General features: G+C 50.6%; 1 protein-coding gene across 5 annotated transcripts in view; it reads right to left on the bottom strand.

Annotated features, from left to right (window-relative positions):
- Nucleotides 1-2,747: 2,747 nt before the first annotated feature.
- The window catches only part of GRAP2 (GRB2 related adaptor protein 2), a 62,772-nt gene continuing 46,129 nt past the window's right edge, over nucleotides 2,748-19,390 (bottom strand). For 2 of the 5 annotated variants that reach the window (XM_033405107.2, XM_049693926.1), the window contains exons 3-8: nucleotides 15,717-15,808; nucleotides 12,457-12,576; nucleotides 8,824-8,992; nucleotides 6,791-6,982; nucleotides 5,544-5,666; nucleotides 2,748-5,000 (exon numbers count right to left, since the gene is read on the bottom strand). In XM_033405107.2, the coding sequence (XP_033260998.1) occupies nucleotides 4,737-5,000; nucleotides 5,544-5,666; nucleotides 6,791-6,982; nucleotides 8,824-8,992; nucleotides 12,457-12,576; nucleotides 15,717-15,808 (960 nt within the window). In that variant the 3' untranslated portion in view covers nucleotides 2,748-4,736. Of the gene's footprint in view, nucleotides 5,001-5,543; nucleotides 5,667-6,790; nucleotides 6,983-8,823; nucleotides 8,993-12,456; nucleotides 12,577-15,716; nucleotides 15,809-19,390 lie in introns of those variants that run through there. The other 3 variants (XM_033405109.2, XM_004279508.4, XM_012536610.2) reach the window with 3 other exon arrangements.

The following is a 19,390-nucleotide window of genomic DNA, read 5'->3' as shown; positions in this document are numbered from 1 at the left end:
ATGCAGAGAGGGCTCCGGTGAGAAGGGAACAAGCTGTGAGGGACCCCGGACCCAAGCAGTGCCTCTCTGGGGCCCAGGGACAAGAGCTACTCAGAGTTGGGCACAGGCTATTCTCCCCCCACACCGCTTGCCACAAGGACTGTGGAGCAGATTCGGTTTCCTGAAGGATTGGCCCATTTCACCGGCAGACAGATGCAATGCGCAGGGCATCTGCAGCATCAGGGGAGACGCTGTCAGCAGAGGGTGTCCTGGGCAATCGAACATGGCCAGAGAAGGAGACACAAGCAGACTGGTGCTTAAACACATGAGAGACACCAGCCTCTGTCTCTTGGGTTTCCAGAAGTAACTGGAGGTTTTGAGGGCAGATGGCTAAGAGCTGCTATAACTTGGGCATCAATGTTAATATCACCTTGTTTGTACCTATGGGTCTGTAGGGCCTGGGACATTTGGGTTACAGAATGAATGATAAGTAAGATGAGGCAGTTCTCACTTGTTCATTCATTAAACAAATATTTATCAAACCTGGGTGTGCCATGAATCGTGCTAGATGCTGGGTGTACAATGGTTTACAAAACAGAGACAATGCTGTCGCCAGGGGGCTTACCATCTAGTAGTCATAGTAATCAGTCTGGCACCATCATCTGTAGATGTGCTATTCAGGAAGAGTACTGGGAACCGCGAGATAGTCTAACGGGAAGGATTAGTATTATTATTTTTTGGCTGCAGCACGTGGTTTGGGGGAATCTTAGTTCCCCGACCAGGGGGATTGAACCCAGGCCCTCGGCAGTGAAAGCACAGAGTCCTAACCACTGGACCACCAGGGAAATCCTGGGAAGGATTATTTTAGATTAGAGGTCAGGAAAGGACAATCTGAGAAAGTGATATTTAAACCAAGACCTGGAGATGTTTAGGAGTGAGCCAGGTGAAGAGCAGGGATGTGCATTCCAGGTAGAGGGAACAGCAGGTGTGAAAGGTATGGGGACAAATCCTTTGTCATCTGGAGACTGAAAGAAGGCCAGTGGGTCAGGGGCATGAAAGCAAGGAGGAGAGAGGAAGCAGAGGAGGCTGGGGAGGGAGGGAGGGGCCACACCTCACAGGGCCACATTAGGACTTTGGATTTAAACCTAAGTGCAGTGGGCAGGGGAGTGGTGCCTTCAGATTCACATTGGAGAATGTGTGGAGAATGGATTGGGGACAAGAGGGCGTGCAGGGAGGAAAGGGTGGAGGGGAATTCAGCTGCTAAGGGAGAGATGATGGTGGCATGGCTGTGGTTATAGAAAGAAATGGAGGAGTCTAAGGAGTATTTAAGAGAAGAATTGAGATGACCGGCTTTTCTTAGGTTCTTGCCTTGGTATAGACAGGCCAACTTTAGACAAAGCAAACAGCAAATATTTTGAGCACGCCAGTCTGTCCCACACGTGGCCTGTTTTGCTTTACGTTACCCGAGATCTGATGACGTCACAGGGCTATTCCCCCCCCCCCCATAGCCTCCAAGCAGGATCACAGCTGATGGGAGTTTAAGGGTTTCCTGAGAAAGCTTTCACCACTTCTGTAACCTCTGCTCGTGTTTACAATAATTACTGTTAGGAAATCCCTGTCTGTATTTCATCCGAATGCCTCTTGCCCTAAAATTTCTTGATTTGAGATGGAGATGAAGATGCTAAAATAAGAAGTCTGGGCTGCCAGACGCAAATGATGTTATGACAGCTCTGAATCATGCCTGTCTATCCCACGGCCAAAGTGACTTACTTGTTAGCAACAGAGAAAAACGCCTAAATACCCCTAGAAGAGAGATTCAATTAGATTTTCGTAGACAGTTAGCTCACTGCCAAGTTCTTTGCACTTGCTACTCAAGTGTGGTCTGTGGACCCAGCGACAACGCCTCAGAGCTTGACAGACTTGCAGGACTGAACCAGACTCCGCATTTGAACACATTCCCCAGGCAATTCACAGACAGGTTCATTTTGAGAAAAGCGCTGCCTCAGGTCACCCCAGGGCCATCTAAAAGTGGGTGGGCAGTGGCAGGTACAAGATATTTGAAATGCTGCGAGCCTCAGCAAGCGGTTAGGGAGACTGAAATGGTCCAACAGGAACCAGATTTTCTCTGGAAGTTCCAGGTGGCCCCCAAGTCACGCAGAGTGATTCATTCAACCGAAGTCAGAGACAATGTGTTGTTTCCTGGTTGTGTGGTTGTGAGAGGCCCTGGGGGGACCCGCCCCTGGTGCTGAAATCCCCTTGGGTGGAGGGCAACTTCCCCTGGGCAGCACCAGAGGCCAAGGAGGGTCAGCCTCCCCTGCCCCGACAGTGTGGACAGCGCGGTCCTTGTCCTCTTAGTCTGGTCCCCGAGGGCCCTTGTTCACTGTGGGTGGTTAGGATGACTCTCAGTTCCTTCTGGATTGAGCCTCCAGATGAGCAGGGACGAGGCTGTTTGAGCACCTCAATTAAAAGCTCTGGTGGAACAGAAAGTCCAGATCCAGGGGCTCTGAGAGCTTTGCCCACCCTGCGTGGTCAGCTTCTCCAGGCCAGTGACCCCCACCCTCCTCCAGAGAGGCGTGTGACAGACACCAGACCCAGCCCAGCAGAACAAAGGCACTTGTTTTATTACTGCTTTCTTGAGGAGTGTTTCAAGGCACAAAACCCAGGCCAGAACCCAGTCGTTTCCCTCTGTCTTCCCTGGGGCTGGTCCTCCCACAGAATCAGACAAATGGACCAAGTTCGTGGACCGCTGAAAGCATACGGTTTGTAAATACTGTAAAATCAAACATTACTTTGGCTTTTATTTACTGTAACCTGTTCACATCACCCAGCACCGAAACAGCTTATCCGGGCTCCTTGGCCTTTGTTCTTTTGCCTTGGTTCCTGCAGTGTCTCCTCTGTCCAGGTTCGTCCTGCCCACCAGCCTCTGTCCCTCCTGCCCGTGCCTCATCTGCCCCCAACTTGTCACTCCAGTGTCTTCCTCACCTGTCCCACTTCACCTCCTGTCCCTCTTCCTCCCTTCAGCCTCTCACGCTGCTCCTGGATCTTTTGAAATGTCTCCGTTCCCTTCTACCTCCTGCGCTTTCACTTCCAGAGACCCCTCCTCACTCGCTGGACTCCCCCTGCCTCTCAGGCTATTTTCTCTTCCCTCCCAAGACCCACCACAGAGTCTTTTCTTTTTCTCTTTTTCTCTAAAGGCGACATGGGGATCAGAGAATGGCAGATTTCAGAGCCAACAGGCCATAGCCTACGTTACACTGACAGTTACTTCTGAGTCAGAAACCCTTTCTTCCTACGTCACCTTGGTTGATGGCTGCCCCGTCCCTCCTCAGAGAAGGAAGGGCTGGGAAGAAGAGGAAGCAACAGGTCCCCACCCACCCCGGAGCTCCTTCACCAGCACTTCCGCCTGAGCCCTTTCCTTCTGGTCTCCGTATACCCGCCCACCACCCCTCCTAGACGCCCTCGGGGCGGACACGTTTGTTCTGGCTCCCCTACGACACTGAGCTTCCTTCTCCAGTGTCCCTGCTCCCCAGCCAGGCTGATCTGTGCTTCCCGCGCCCAGGCTGAGCCCTGGGAGACACGAGTCTATTTTGAGGTGAAGGAGAGACAGTGGCCGTGGGGTTCCTTCCCAGGTGCAGCTTGTGGGGCGGGGAGGCGCCAGCGGTGGCCCAACAGTCGGAGGGAACAGGAAGCTCTCTCCAAGCCAGCTGCCACCCAGGGTCATGGCCAATCAGTCAATTGACCAGTCGCTAAACAGTGCTCTTGAGGAGTGGGCTTCTCTCTGTGTTGCTGGGCAAAGCATCTTCAAAACACAGGAAACCAAGAGGGAAAACAAATAGAGCCCTGAAGAGACACCCCTGTAACCATAAAACAGTGGCTCTGAAATCTGCCATTCTCAGCCGGGGCTTCTCCGGGCGCTTTACAGAGTCTAGGATGCTGCGTTCTTGGTTGCTGGGGAAACAGATGTTACACCCAAGTAAGCCAGTGGGGGATTTGTGAAAAACCCCTCCATTTCCCAGTGCTCGGTTCTCACAGGGCCTCCATTTCTCCACCGCAGCCACATGGAAGAGAATTCGTTGGGGAACGTTCGCTTGAGGGAGAGGAAGGTCTCAGGTGAGCATCTGCCAGGGGACTAGTCTTGCCCAGGCCCCGGGACGCCCCCTGCTCCAGCCCTCCCCTCCCATCCCCTCCCGCTCCCAGCTCAGAGCGGCGCCTTCGTCCTCCACCCAGCAGTGCCCACCCCGTGGGGAGAGGGGGGCAGCAGCCCCGCACACCCTCGGAGGGGGCGGGGAGCCAGACATGCAGGTAAAGGAGGACATGCCCCGCCAAGTCCAACCCCACCCTGCTTTTCTGCGTCCAGCACCAGGTGTGGATCCCGCTTAGGTCCTCTCAGTCAGAATTCCCAAGACGAGGAGGAAGCTGTGCCGGCCTAAGGGCAGGAGGCATGTCGGTGTCATTTCCCTGCCTCCCACTTCCCAGCGCCCCCCCTGCCTTCTGCACACCCGCTGAGGGGAGCAGAAAGATAAGTATGAATAGAATTCTCCACCTGAGCTCCTTTCATATCAACTAAGTAACCAACGAACTTGCCAATAAATTACTATTATAAATGTGTAGATATGTAGGCATATATACGTGTGTGCATATGTATATATACACGCGTATATATATGTGTGTGTACTTCCAGAGTTTCTTCCTTGTTCCATCACTTGCAGGCAGCTTCAGACCAAAGCTTCCGAGCCCTCCAGAAGGGCCTCACCGGGTCATGGGTGCCACGTAGTTGGCAGGGAAGAGGCCCAGCTTGTTGTGCAGGCGGCCAGTCCACCAGGATGGGTTGGAGCTGTCCAGGACCTCAACCACCTCTCCACAGTGGAATCCCAGCTCATCATCTTCGAGAGCCTCGAAGTCGTACAGCGCCCGGGCCCACCGCACTCGCTGCTGGGGGAAAGCACAGAGAGGTCCTGCTGAGCTGGGGCCGGCAGAGCTGCTTTCTGAGCCACGGGCACACGGAGGAGGATCTGCGGGCCCTGGTACCAAGACAAAGCTCTCTGTGAGCTGCCTGCCCTGAAGGCTGACGGATGGCTCTCCAGAGACATTTCAAACCCCACTGCAACTGAAAGCAGACCCGGATGCACAGCTCTGAGCAACTGAGATGTCATTCTCCAAGGCTCCAAGAGGATCCTTGAGAACTACACTCTCTACACGAATAGGTGTTCTTTTTATTTTCTTCGAGTGACAAACAGAACGCAATGTGCCCAGACTAACAGCCCTCGATGCCAGCGCAACGGATCTCCCTCTGCTAGAATTGCAGTCAGGAAATGTGAGGGTCGGGCAAGGCCCGACAGCCAAACTGAGAACAGCAGGCTGGATGGCGCCAGCTGGGATCAGCTCTACGGGGAACTCCTGCCCCACCGTCACTCGCTGGGTTCCCACCACCTCTGTGTGCAGTTTGACACACAGTCTCTCGTGGAGAGAGACTGGTCTCTCCCGGTCTCTCGCGGAGGACCAACCGTTTCTCTACTTGGCCCCTTGGCCTCCTCCTCTGAGCCCAGAGAGGGAAGTTCACATACCCCGGCTGCTTGGAGTTGCACGGGGTCTGTGTGTCTCCGTTGCATGAGGGCGGCATTCATTTCGCTGCTGTTGCCCATGCCACAGTGCCCGTCGTTTATGTCCAGGCTGCCTCCACGGCGTTCCTAGAAACAGATGTGACAGAACAGCCATGACCACATCGCCAGAAGCATCCCTCACAGGCTCCCCCAGCACCTTGCTCTGATGACATGGACACAGCCAGTGCAGACCTTACATTGTGAAGATGATGCCAGCTTTCATTCATTCAACCAAGGAATATTTATCTGGCACCTACCATGGGTCTAGTACTGTCTTAAGCATGAGGATATGTAGCTGGAAAGACGAGGCCCCTATCTTCATGGAACATCGGTTTAGAGGGGGAACCATACACATTTAAGTGATGAGTGAGCATAGAGAAGACTGAATAACTTGGCCTGGGTGATCAGGGTGCTTGAACTCCAGCTTAAAGAGGAGTAGAACTGACTAAGCAAGGGCATTTCAGGCAGGGGGGACAACATATAAAAAGCCTCAAAAGCATGAGAGAAAACGCAGTGAAAAATTCTGGTAACTAAAGGTAGTGCAGCGTTGCCAGAAGGTATGTTCACGTGGCACGGTAGCAGGGGATGGTGCTGGGGAGACAGATAGGGGCAGCTCACAGAGGACTTTGTATGCCCTGCTGCGGAATTCAGGGATGATGCTATCTGGCTGTATTGTCACTCTGGGCAAGCCACGTAAAATCCTATCTGGAACAAGGCGGGGGATAGATAAATAAATAAGCAAGGATCCATTTCTGGTGTTAATCAGTTTTTCTTGTAGATCTTGACAGCCAGATGGGTTAAAGGGCACGAAAAGATTTGGAATTGTGCCGATAGGAAAATGAAACAATTGTTCACTGTGTCCTCAGGGTGAGAGAGAGAGTGTGTGTGTGTTTTCAAGCAGGGAGCCATTTAATTCACAGAGACTTCTTCACCAAGAGCGGTTTCCATATTTCTGCCACCTGGGGGCCCAGGATCTTCTGTATGGGCCCAGTGAGAGCTGATGGGGCCTGGCCTGGACTGGGACGTTCCTCCCCAGCCGACAGTCCTGGACCCAAAACAGGTCCCCAGCATTTATTTGCTTTGGTTGTTTCCAGCACCGTGGGGAGTTTTCATACACTGAGTGGCAGTGGGGACAAAGTGACTGAAGCCTGGGGGGGAGAGCAGATCCTTCTCCCCAGCTCACTGTGCCCCACTGCATTCTTTCCAGATACCTGATGAAAAGGCTGCTGCTGCTGCAGGTACCGCTGCTGTGGTGGCAGTGGTGCGGGGGGATACTGCGAGGGAGGGGGCGGGGGGTGATCCGACAGCTTCCGGTTCATCGAAGGCCGGATTTCTTCTCCCGCAGTCCCACTCAGGGGTGGGCCTCCCTGGGACCTCCGGTCCAGGCTGTTGCCCCGCTGACCCTGGGAGAGAACAGAGGTGATGCGGATCCATCCTCCTCACGCATCTCCTGGTCCTACCCCACTCTTCTGGCAGCTGTTCCCAGACTTAGCTCATGCCAGCTCCAAGAAACAGCTGAGGGGGTGAGGGCAGCTTAAGGAGAATCAATGGTTCAGACCATTACGTTTTCAAAGCGGCCACTGCATTCTCAGATTCTCCCAGTTTGGGGAGTTTGGGTCTCCGGTTCACAGACTTTCCACGTGGTACCCAACTAGCCCCTTCCTAGTGGGCTTGTTTTTCTCTGTGTAATCATGCTTAAATGTCCCATTTTACCGACACAGTGCCACCCCTCCTTATCGCATGTTGCCACACTGCTGGACATCCTACCCTCCAGATAAGCTCTGCTATTGACTTTGCATGATTTTGAACTGTCATTTATAGCCTGATGATGGAGACCCAAACAGCAACGCTCTTGCAGCACCATGGAAACCAGGCCTGCTGCTGGGCACGTTGGGAAGAAACAAGATCTTTCTCCTGAATGCTACCACAACCTCGTGACTCAGAGACAATTCCTTGTTATTTTTATCTAACAAACAATTACACAGGGCCCTTGGCTTAGTATATGCCAGGCACTGCGCTAAGCACTTTGCAAAATGAGCTCATTAAATCCAGTTTAATGCATTTTTATATTTCCTCTTTCACCTGTGTGTGCACATCCTAATAAATGAATACCTCTGTCCATTTCCTGGTTAAAAGAATTTACAAGGTGGGGGTTTAACCTTTGCTTATCTTTCTAAATTTCTCTCTGCATTTGGGAACACTCTTTCCTCCTTTGATTGTAACTTCTCAGGCTTAAAATCAACCCATTACTTGCAAGGGATGGTTTTCTTTACTTCCCTGAAGCACATGTTGCTTTGAAAGTCTCAATGTCTTTTCAAATAACCTGTCGCTGGGATTTCAACTCTTTTAGTCAATGCTTGTTTCTGTAATACCCATCTCCTATAACCATGTTATTTCCTTTGAAACATGTTGCATAGATTGTGTGTGTGTGAATTTACTTATGGAGGCTAGTTAACATTTCCTTAGTGCCGACTATGGACCAGACCCTGTGGCAAGGCCCGTAATGATGTCTCATTTATCCTCACAACAGCCCAATGAGGGAGGCATTATAGTCTCTCCATTCTATGGATGAGAAAAACCGATACTCAGAAAGTTTTCTTCTCTTGCAATGAAATCAGGTTTTAAAGAAAGCCAGGTCTGTCGGATGCATCTTCTTTAAAACAATACTTCATATCCCAAACTGTTCCAAGAGCAAGAATCCCACCTCCAGTTTTCTCCTCCAGTGCCCCCTGCTTCTACCCTCCCCCATCCCCAAATTCGGCCACAAAGCTCTACCTGCTGCATTAGTCCTGGACTCTAGGCTCTAATATCCCCATGTATAGTGCCCCCCCATCCTCCCCGCACCTTCATCCTTGGGCGGCTCCTGAGCTAGGCTGAAAACTGTGACATAGTAACATCTGTGAATAACAAAATAAGAGCGTAATAAGAGCCCACGTGTACCGAGTGCCTGTGGCGTGATTAGGAATGATGCAAGGAGTGGGGCTACATGATCTTCTCTAACCTTCACACCATCCTATGAGGTAGCTGTCACTATTATCTCAATTTTAATGGATGAGGAAACTGAGGATTAGAGAACTTTCCAAAGTCACATACCTAGGAAGTGCTAAGCTAGGATTTAAACTGAGATCTCTGCCTTTCAGAATACACAGGGACCTCCCCATCAGATGCATGGTCTTGGTGGTTCGTGTAGGACCCGAGCTGCCCAGAATCTCTGGACTGGGGCCAATGGGGACCTGCAGCATACCTGTTCCTCCCGGGTCCTATCCCTCAGAAAGATCTGCTTCTGTTTGGAGATGGAAGTCGTCCTGTAGTAGTCCACCAGCTTGTTGAGGGATGGAAACTTCTCTGTCCACAGGAAGTAATTACCCTTGTTGTCTTTCATGACTTTGAAGTGCTGAACATCACCCTCATGCCTAGGGATCAAGGCAAATCCAAATTGTCTATTACATGGTGACCATGTCCTTGCCTCCAGGGCTGACTGTATCCAGGGATGCTGGGGTTCTGTTTGGGCAGGGAGCAGAGGTATGGGTGGCTGGCCCATTCCTGGGCAGGTGCGCTGGCCCAGGCAAACTCCGGGGGGAGATCTGTGGGAGGGACGACTCCAGACACAGGCTGAGCTAGAGCGGATTTTTTTTTTTTTTTTTTTAACATGAGGAGAAGGTAATCTTTCTTCTGACACTGGAACTGACCTTTTATAAGAAAAAAATGTTCCCAGTGCTTTAAAGACTACAAGATCAAGGACTTTTTTTTACAATGTTTATTTGAAACATGGCAACACCTAAGAACTTACCAGGCTAAGGACCCTGCCAAGATTCAGAGGAGAGGAGTTTTTCAAGCCCTCATTACCTGTCTGTTAACAGAAAATAGTTTGAACCAGCTCCTTTAAGCCCATAAACTACCCTGAGAAATCTGCCACGCTTTGTTCTCTACATAATGGGTATCTCTTGGTCTTGTTTTGCATAAATAAGGTTACAAAGTATTTTGAGCTTTTGGGAAAAAATGTGCTGAGCCTCAAAGAGGTGGAGGGGCCTTGTCAAGGTCACTGTGAGTGAGTGGCAGAGCTGAGACAAGGACCCGGGGTCTCTGATTCCAGTCTAATGAGCTGGGCCTGTCACACCATGCACACGTGTTTTTTATTACTATTATTTTTTCATGTTAACTTCTTTTAGATCGGCACCTTTGACACCAGCTGGACTCACAAGTGGTGGAGCATGCTTGTACCAGGGATGGAGAAATTGGATTTTATTCATTGGAAAGAGGGGACTGGGCCTTTACTAATAGCTCCAGCCTTTTTCCATCACCAAGTCATCCTTGTTGGGATGTCAAGTTTTTTTTTTGTCAAATGGATACATATTTATGTCTAAAAATAAACTGGCATTAATGATACCAGTTGCCTGACGGCAGAAGAAAGGTCACAAACTTAAAACATGTTGAAGAGTAAAGATACTCGTTCTTAGGGATGGATTTCGTGGTCCATGTTCAGAGGGGACAGGAATTCTTTTTTAAAAAATTTACTTATTTAATTAATTTATTTATTTATTTTTGGCTGCATTGGGTTTTTGTTGCTGAGTGCAGACTTTCTCTAGTTGCAGCAAGCGGGGGCTACTCTTCGTTGCGGTGTGTGGGCTTCTCATTGCCGTGGCTTCTCTTGTTGCAGAGCACAGGTTCTAAGCCTGCAGGCCTCAGTAGTTGTGGCTCACGGGCTCTAGAGCACAGGCTCAGTAGTTGTGGCGCACGGGCTTAGTTGCTCCGCGGCATGTGGGATCTTCCCGGACCAGGGCTCGACCTGTGTCCCCTGCACTGGCAGGCAGATTCTTAACCACTGTGCCACCAGGGAAGCCAGGAGACAGGAATTCTGATCTTCCTTCTCATCTTTTGTGTGGGTCTCTGCTCATAGCCAGGTGAACCCATGCAGTGACCTCTGCTTAACCACCTTGGGGGTCGTAGCCAACACTTTGGCAATCATTGCTTGCTCTTCCCCTTTTGGCTGTGGTCACTCACATATGCTTTCTTCAGGGCAACAACACCACATGGCTCAACTCACAGCCATCACTCCCCACATTGGGGTGAGGAGGAGGAAATATGCTTGTGAAACAATTATTCATCCACCACCTCTTAGTCAAAGAACTCAGAATGAGAAACATTAACCCTTTCACTCCCATGTGCTGAGAGGATGGATGTCAGGGCTGTAGTGGGTCCTCTGGGTGCTCGAGAGAGAGTGGCTGGACCACTGTCTCGAGTTCCGAGAGGGGCAGAGAAAGGGTGTAATTCAGGACTCCAGACTCTAAAGTCTAGTATTTCAGACCCCTAACAACTGCTAAGTGATAGAACTACAATTAGCTCTTAATTATCTGTGCCCATGACAGAAAGCAGACGTATAAATAAATAAAAATGATTCTGCTTTGGAATACATTATACTACATTTCTGCAGAAGAGGTAATACTGATTACAGTAATAATCACCATCACGAGAAGCTGCATGGCCTCAACGGCAGGGGAAGACTGTAGCAGGCGTCAAGGCTGATCATTTTTTGTAGAATTCAATTTAATCAAGGAACTAGAAACCCTAATTCCTCACTGAAAAAGCCAGACTCAGCAACGTCACGCAAACCAAAGGCACCAAGAAACGCCTTTCAGTCGAACAATTTGCTTGGTCTTGCCTCAAATTGTGGCCCTTAAGAAATAGGGTTGACTTGCAAGATTTATTAATAGAGCAAAATCTCATTAATTAAGACCTAACAAGTTTAGAATTTGTGATACATCAATATTGGCCTGAGCTAAAATTTACCATCACCCAAGATGTGAAAAAGGAAGCTTTAGTTAAGGGAAATGAAGAGTTTAAGTCAGCCTGCAAGGGCAGTGCTTAGGAGACCAAGCTATTGAGCACGTTGGGGGCACAAATGCATACAAATGGTTGACCCATTATTTTTAAGTCCTTCCTACTTATTCCTTACAGGACATTTTCTTTCTAAATAGTAAAGTGGCCTCCGTTTATTACCCGAGATCGGATTTATGAACTTAAAGCTGCACGCCTTCCAGATTATATTGCAGAATCCAGACAGCGCTTCTGGTCAGGTAACTTGACAGTGAGGTTTCCCCGTACAGGTTGTCGCGCCAACCCCTGTACTGCTATCGCCATAATTCTTGCACTTTCACATGTGGTCATCAAGTCTGATGTGTGACTTGAGATCCCCAACACGCTGACCACATGCTGTGTGTTCAGACTTGGGGCTTCTGCGTGTGGGGCTGTGTCGTGTTAGAGTGAGTCACTTCCTCCCGGGGTGCTGCACATTGACGAGACTTTGCTGTCACAGTCCCCCCGGCCCAGAACTCCTGGGCTCTGCTCTGTCCCTGTCAGTTTTGCTGCATTACGGGGTATGGAGGTAGCCTCTCGTCTCGTGCAGCCGCTTACACCTACAGATGTGGCCTACGGCGGTGACCTGGGTTTTGATTTTTCTCTACCCTTCTTCAAACAAGCATCAGCAGTAAAAGAAAACGTTAAGATCGCGACCCCAAGGCAGATGTGGACAGTTGGGAATTCTCTTTTCCTCCTCCATTCCCACGCCTTCCACAGATACTCACCCAGCACCTACTGGGTACAGGGTGCTGTAAAAGCCACAGAGACGAAGTTGATAAAAATCCTCTCCCTCCAGAAGCACCTGGGCTGGAGGGGGAGGCAGATGAACGCACATGTAATTTGGGCCACAAACTGAGGAGTTGTGTACGTGTGTTATGGAAAGAAAATCCACAGCATCACAGTTGATAAGATGCCTGGGCCCCTTGGCCGCCATGCTCCTGAGGAATAGGTCATGTTCAAGAGGTCACCTTGCTGCTTTAATGCTTTAGTAGGTCAGGGAGGAGTCAGGGACAGCCGGTACCTGACAGATATGGAGAAGTCCCCTGGGGAGCTCTGGCTGGCCCGGATGATGAAGCAACCAACCTCCTTGCCCATCAGCAAGCTCTCTGCCTGGTGTCGTGAGAGGCCTTCGTGAAACCATCTATCAGGTGAGATAAAAGCAGAGGATCTTGGTGAGACGCCAGAGTGATGGTAGGGGTGAGGGTAGGGAGGGAAGGAAGTAGGAGAGAGATGACCCAAAGGGAGAGAGGCTGGGGACTGCTCAGCAGAGAGCAGACAGAGACCAAAGAGGGGCCAGGTGCCTTTGAAACTAAACAAACGCTCCAGCAGTTTACAGGCGAGGCAAGTGAGTGTTCCCCTTGAGGCACCTCCTGTCCCGTCCCCCCAGGAGAAGTCTCTCTCCTGCTTGGAAATCCTGAATCATGGAAATGTGCCACTGCACCAAACGGGACAGCGTGGGAGTCACTCACTGTGGGGAGTGGCTTCCTGCAGGCAGCTGTGAGAGGGATGTCTCTAGAAAAGAACTGCAGGGACAGGGACCCCTTGGGGCACTGGAGGCAATGGGCAGGGCCTTGGGTGCCAGCTCCGGGCTGAGACCTTGGTGGCCGGGAAAGAGAGTCACAGCCCAGGGCCCCTGGGTGGCGTGGGGCGGGAGCGGCTGTGCTCCCTGCCTGGCAGAGGCTGCAGGGCACCCAGGGAGGCCCGCACACACACTTGGAAATAAGCAAGGCTGGTAGCAGCCAGAGAGAGGCATCTACACAGCCAGCTCCTGGGCCCTCCCCAAAAACCAGGCTGGAAAATAATCTTTACCCTGGAGAAGAAGAAACCAAGGAGAAACTGCTCTTTCAGGCTGGCAGCCTTTGGAAGCATTGCTGCAGGGGGTACAGCGTATATGAAAAAGGCCAAACACTTGCACAGGGGCAAGTCAAACAGTGGCTACAGCCACGGGGCAGGAGGCCAGAAACCTCTCTCAACCACAGAGAAGCGGAACAAGTGTTTGCAATCCCTCAGCAGCCAAAGGTAGGGTGGTGTCCTTTTGCTGCAAGGTGCCTGCTCTAATTGCCACCCCTGGAAAGCCAGTATGTGTGTCCCTTTAAGATGAAGGTCCAACGGGCCACAGCTTTGGATTCCTTTGTGAGCAGTTCCCTGTGCTCTTTGGAATGTAGGAACTGAACAGACATGGGTGGCGGAAGAATGTCCTTCCTCCAGACCTGGGACTTGCAGGGGAAGGTTGGTCGGGCTCTGAGGGGAGCCTGGAGATCTGCCTGGAGATCCTGCCAGAGTGTTTGCCATGCAAACCTACCATGCTGATGAGTGGCCACCACAGGAAATGTAATGGGGAGGGGAAGAGAATGGGACCCCCTCCACAGCAGCCATCCTCAGAGGAGATATCTCGGAAGAGGCGGCAAACAGTGAGGGGACTGTTTAGAAAATGTTCTCCATCTGGAATTTGATAAGTGACTTCCCTCAAGACTTGCAAAAATGTCCACACCCTGCATATGAAACGCGTGCCAGGTTTTCCTATTATACATCGTTCCAAAAGCCATTCATTCATAGCTAATAGCTTTTATTAAACATCTACTCTGTGCTGAGCCTCCTTCTGGGGATATAGCGGATACAGTGGTGAGCAGCACAGACAAGGACCCTCATGGAACTTCTTATATTCTAGTGCGGTGGGGAGAGACACACCATAAACAACAAAGTAATAAGAATATTAAGTGTGTCAGCTGATGTAAGTGCTGTGGAGGAAATGAAAACAGAGGAGAGATGGGGTGGGGGAGTCATTCAAAATATGGTGATGGGGGGGGTCTCACTGGGAGGGCGACATTCTAACTGTAAAGGAGACGGGGGAGGCGAGGAGAAACTGGCAAAGGAGTCGGGGAAGGAGCAGCCAGGGAGGTGGGAAGAGAACCAGGAAGAAGGATGTTCTGGAAGCCAAAGGAAGAGGGAGAGATTCCCCACATCGAATCGTGCTGACGTGATGGGCTACGATCGGCCACTGGGACCAGCAGTTCACGGTGACCTTGAAGTTGTGTGGGTTCTGGGGAGAATGGCAGGAGAGGACGGCAAATATAATGATTCTTTTGAAGAAGTGGAGTCGTAGCTGGAAGGGGGTTTGGGATCAAGAGTTTTGCTGTTTGGTTTCGCTTTTTGGTTTTTGGTAAGATGGGAGAAACTGCGACATCTTTGTTTGCTGCCGGGAATGATCCGGCAGAGAGGGAGGCAAGTTGATGCGCGAGAGAGGAGAGAACGTCTGCTCGAAGCGCAGATGGTTCTTTCCAAACAACTGCAGAAAAGGCAGTGTCTGCGCAGTTGCAGGATGTGGGTGGATGCAGCGAGTCAGGGCGGGTGGGGTCGAGGGGCTTTTCTGGGGGCCTCCGCTGTCCTGGAAGCCAGGCCATCCGCCGAGAGCGCGGTGGAAGAGGGGCTGCAGGTGTGCTGTGCTCACCTAGAAGATGACAGGGCAGCCTCAGGGGCCCCCTGGCTGAGGTCAGTGGTCATTCTATTGGTTCAGTGGTCACTTTGTTCTTCGGCTAGACCCTGACCCTCACACAACGTTAGATTTCTATCTCACCCCTGTGGTCAATTCTTGAGGCGCACGTGACCCAATCTCAATATTTCGTTTCCTCTTTATGGAGGGAATTTCCCTGACCTCTCTCACGGGTGCGAACATGGTTTCAGGAAGGCCGAGAGCTTCGTCCTCCTGGCTGGGATGGAGGGTGGGTTGGGAGATAAAAGAGAAGAGGCCTGAAGGAGCAGCTGTTGAGGTGGAGTGGCTGAGAGCGCACCCGGCGCACCCCCGGAATTCTTGGAAACCCCATGGTTGCAATTATACATGATGTTAGTTTATAAACTTAAAATAGGTGATTCTTTTTTTTTTTTTTTTTGCGGTACGCGGGTCTCTCACTGTTGTGGCCTCTCCCGTTGCGGAACACAGGCTCCTGGCGCAGAGGCTCAGCGGCCATGGCTCACGGGCCCAGCCGCTCCGCGGCATGTGGGATCTTCCCGAACCCATGTCCCCTGCATCAGCAGGCGGACTCTCAACCACTGCACCACCAGGGAAGCCCAAAAGAGGTGACTCTTGCCCATGGTATAAAATTCAAACGAGAATGCTGTGCAATGCGAATCTCCCTCCCACCCCTGGCCTTCAGCTGGGTGGTTCCCTCTCCAGAGGCAACCATTTTTGACAGCGTCCGGGCTGTGCCGGGATAATTCTAGTGGCTGCTGCAGTAAAGGGGAGTGTGTGCGGCAGGCCCATCTCAGCAGGCTGGGAATACTTACTCAGGAAACTTGATGTCTATAAAATTCTTGGGCACGTATCCTTCTTGGCTCCTAAGCTCCGCCTTGAACCACTCCTCTTGGTTACTTAAGATCTACAGGGAGGAGAAGGAAGGACAAAGACACTATGGGGAGGACTCCAAGGAACGGGAGGGCAAAGAAAGCGCTCTGGGATTTAGAGGAAAATAAGCCGAAGAAGCCACACAGCCGCTCGAGTGGGGAGCGGCTGGCTTATCGTTGGAGTTTGGCTTCCCTTGACCCCAAGCTATTTCTGTCCACGTGGGCCACCCACTCATAGGACCGCACCTGGCCTGACCTCCCAGACTCAGGGCTCAGGGGCTTCCCTGAACCCCTTTTCTCCTTCTGTTTGGGAGATTTGTGTCCCAGATCTTAGCACTTTAAGCTCCTTATCTAGGCAGGTAGTTTCTCCTTCTCTGCCAGGTAACAAGGAACCTTTTAATTTTAATTTGCTCTTCCTTTTCTACACCAGCAGATTAAAACGTAAACATCAAGCGGGGGGCTAGCTTTGAAAACAGTAACTCTTGGTGTTCACACTCCATGTTTTCACAAAGAGTTTGGACATAACTCAAGATACCTGGAATGCCTTTTCTAAACTTGCTTTTAGACCCAGATCATAGGCAAAACCAGAAGTTCTGTGTCATTACTGTAGTGTCTTACCTCAACCACGACCCCAAATGTCATCACTTGCCCTGATTACTCGTCTGACCCTGCAGACGTGGCTCTATGTGGCTTCTGGTTATTTCAGAAAATCTTTTACCATCAAAAGACAAATATCTGCCCCCCCCCCCAACTGAGAACGTTTCTAAAATATGTAACGCAGACTCAACAATAATTCAAAATGAAGATGGCAGAACAAAAAGATGGGAAGAAACTTGGCGATGTCATGGAGCCGCTGAATTAGCCACCCAGGAGCCCTCCTACTTCTGGACTTTGCAGGAGAAATTATAAATCTTCTGTTGTCGTTTAAGCCAATTTTAGTTTCTGTTTCTTGTAGCTGAAAATGTCATACAATAATAAAGAGGATAGCAGAAGATGGATAGGAAAGGTTGCTCAGAGGAGAGGCCATCTGGGTTGCCCAGGCAATGAAAGGAGCCACCCAGGCGAAGTCTGATGGCAAAAGAGCTACTTCTGGGGAGTGAGGAAGAAGGTGCATTCTGGGGACAAAACATCTCGGTCAGGGGACAGTTTAGATTGTGACTCCAGGAGAAGAGAGAGGGGAAACCAGGGGCACAGGGCCTTGTAGCCCACGTTGAAAAGCATGGATTTTTATCTTGAAACGTATGGGGAGCCATGAAAGGATTTTCAGCAGGGAAATAGCACAGTGAGAATCAGAGTTAAGAACGGCATGCTGTATCAGAGCGTGAAGATGGATTGGGGCGTAAAGTCAGGGGAGAAAGTGTAGGAAGACACGTGTAGCCATCTAGGCAAGAGACAAAGGGGATCTGGCCTGAGAACAGGTGAGGACAGATTTCAGAGGAATCAGGAAGCACAAACGGGCAGGACTTCCTGACTGTTCGCAGAGCCTAGGGAGAAGGGGAATTCTGGGATGCCTCCGGATTTCTGGCTTGGGAGACTGAGTGGGTGGCGATGCCTTTACTAAAATAGAAAATACAGGAGGAGGAGCAGGTCTGAGGGAAAACTCACAGACTTCAGGTCGCCTGTACGGGAATCAAGTTGCCCCGGGACGCTCTGAGAAGGAAGGATTAGCGAGCGTTGGAGATGTGTGTGGGGCTCAGCGGAGAAGTGGGGGCTGGAGCTAGATTTCGGAGTCGATTCATCCAAAAGTGGGTGGACTTGAAGCCTCTGGTTTCTCCCTCCCAGAGATGGGAAGAGAGCTGAAGAGAGCTAAGTAATTGAGAAGCAGGGTTGACCTATTTCTAATATCACTCCTGAGTCTGGGATGAGAAGGCCTGGGGTCTAGCTTGGTCCCGTCACTAGCTGTCTGACCTCAGGCGAGTCAAATACCATCTGCCAAATGGGGGCAATAAAAACTGGTCGGCGCCTCACGGAGCTGATGCAAGGATCAAACGCGCCCTGGTACCTGGACGTCCTTCAGAGAGTACAGGCTGTGTTTTTAAATATAATTCTGTAAAATGTGATATTCTTATGAGGGAGAACTCCAGCTCTGAAGGACACGGAAGGGTTTATAAGTTCTTTAAAGTGTTATATGTGTATGTTTTGAAGGTAATCATGTGTTCTGAAGAAATAAAAGTGTGTCCCATGTTTGAGTTCTAGAATTGCTGAGAAAAGAAAACGCTATAGTTTCTGACATCAAATGTGACTGTCGGCATCACTAAGGGCGTGTGGGTACGCGTGTGGCGAGGGGCCTGTGGGGAAGGTGGGAAATCTAGGTCAAAGGAGGAGCCAGGGAGCTCAGCAGCAGGGCCTGGCTGCACATAAGGAACACGCGGGCATTTCACTCTGCGCCAAGCGTAAAGGCTCTGGAATTCCTTTCTCCCGTCACATGGGAAGGCTATGTGCGGCTTGGGTAGCAGCAGTCAAGTAGCAGGGTGAGCAGGGATGAGGTAAAAGGCCATTTGGAAATCGGTGCTGCACGGTAAGAACCACACTTCGCTCTGAGCTCTCTGACCCCAAACCGGCTGCAATTTTAGTAATCGTGGCTCATACCCATCTACCCCCTCTAGCAACTGAAGATTGTCCCACGGTGCCAGCCATTTTCCCCACCACCCGGTGCTCGGTCGGCCTGAGATCATGTTCCCAGAGAGGCGCATTTATTGGCTTTCTGTGGTGCATAGAAGGCAAGGTTTTAAAAAGATCTCATTTTCTGCAAAGAAGAGTCTTTGGGGGGAGGTGTTTTCCTCCTGCCGTTGTTGGCTCAGGGCCCAAACTTCCTCTTCCTCTCATCTCTCCATCTCCTCCGTCCCCCTATCTCTTTTCCCCATCTTGCAGAGCTGGGTGAGTTCAGCCTAAACGCATGAGGTTTCACCCTTAGCTTTGCTGTGACTTAATTCTTACAACGTTGCCTACCGGAATCATTTTCTGGGTTACATGGCCTGAGAATAAGTTAGACGTGGGAAGAAGACAAAATGTACGGTTGGGTGAATTTTAAAACTGGATGAAATTATAGCTCTTAGAGGCATAGCAGAAATCCGAAGTGCTGAAGAAGTTAATTACGTAGGTCTAACTCTGGGGGCTTTTCGGTTGCTGTTTTAGTAGGAAGAAACGGGGTCGTGTTAGACGTATTACAGCAGCAGATAGAGATGGCCTGGGTCGAGAGACATTTTTTCATAACGACCGGCAGATTCGAGTGGGAAGAGTAAGTTGCGAGCTGTGTGCAGCTGCGGGTCCAGAGGGGCTGATATGAACACGAAACATCCAACCCCTGACTTTTGGAATGTGTCTCGCACAGGAGAAACGGGATCGAGTCATTTGGCCAGAGTTCTGTGTCCAGCATCTTGTTCACCATTCTGGGATCAGCATCTAGTGAGCACCTGCTGTTTGTACTTAGGTGCCGGGAATACAGAGATGAACAAGCTGGGGCCTGCGCCCCCGGGGAACTCAAAGTCTGCAGGGGGCGGTTGATGGTAAGCGAGACATTTTGTGTACCTTCTAATGAAAATGTCTGTTTAGTCTTTTAGCGCTAAAGGCCAAACACGAAAGAACATTCCATGAGTGAATTGCTGGGGCAGTTAAGA

The sequence above is a fragment of the Orcinus orca genome, chromosome 11 (assembly GCF_937001465.1).
Source record: "Orcinus orca chromosome 11, mOrcOrc1.1, whole genome shotgun sequence".
Classification (NCBI taxonomy): Eukaryota; Metazoa; Chordata; class Mammalia; order Artiodactyla; family Delphinidae; genus Orcinus; species Orcinus orca.
The sequence above is the reverse complement of the archived record's forward strand: the minus strand, read 5'-3'. Positions and strand labels throughout refer to the sequence as shown.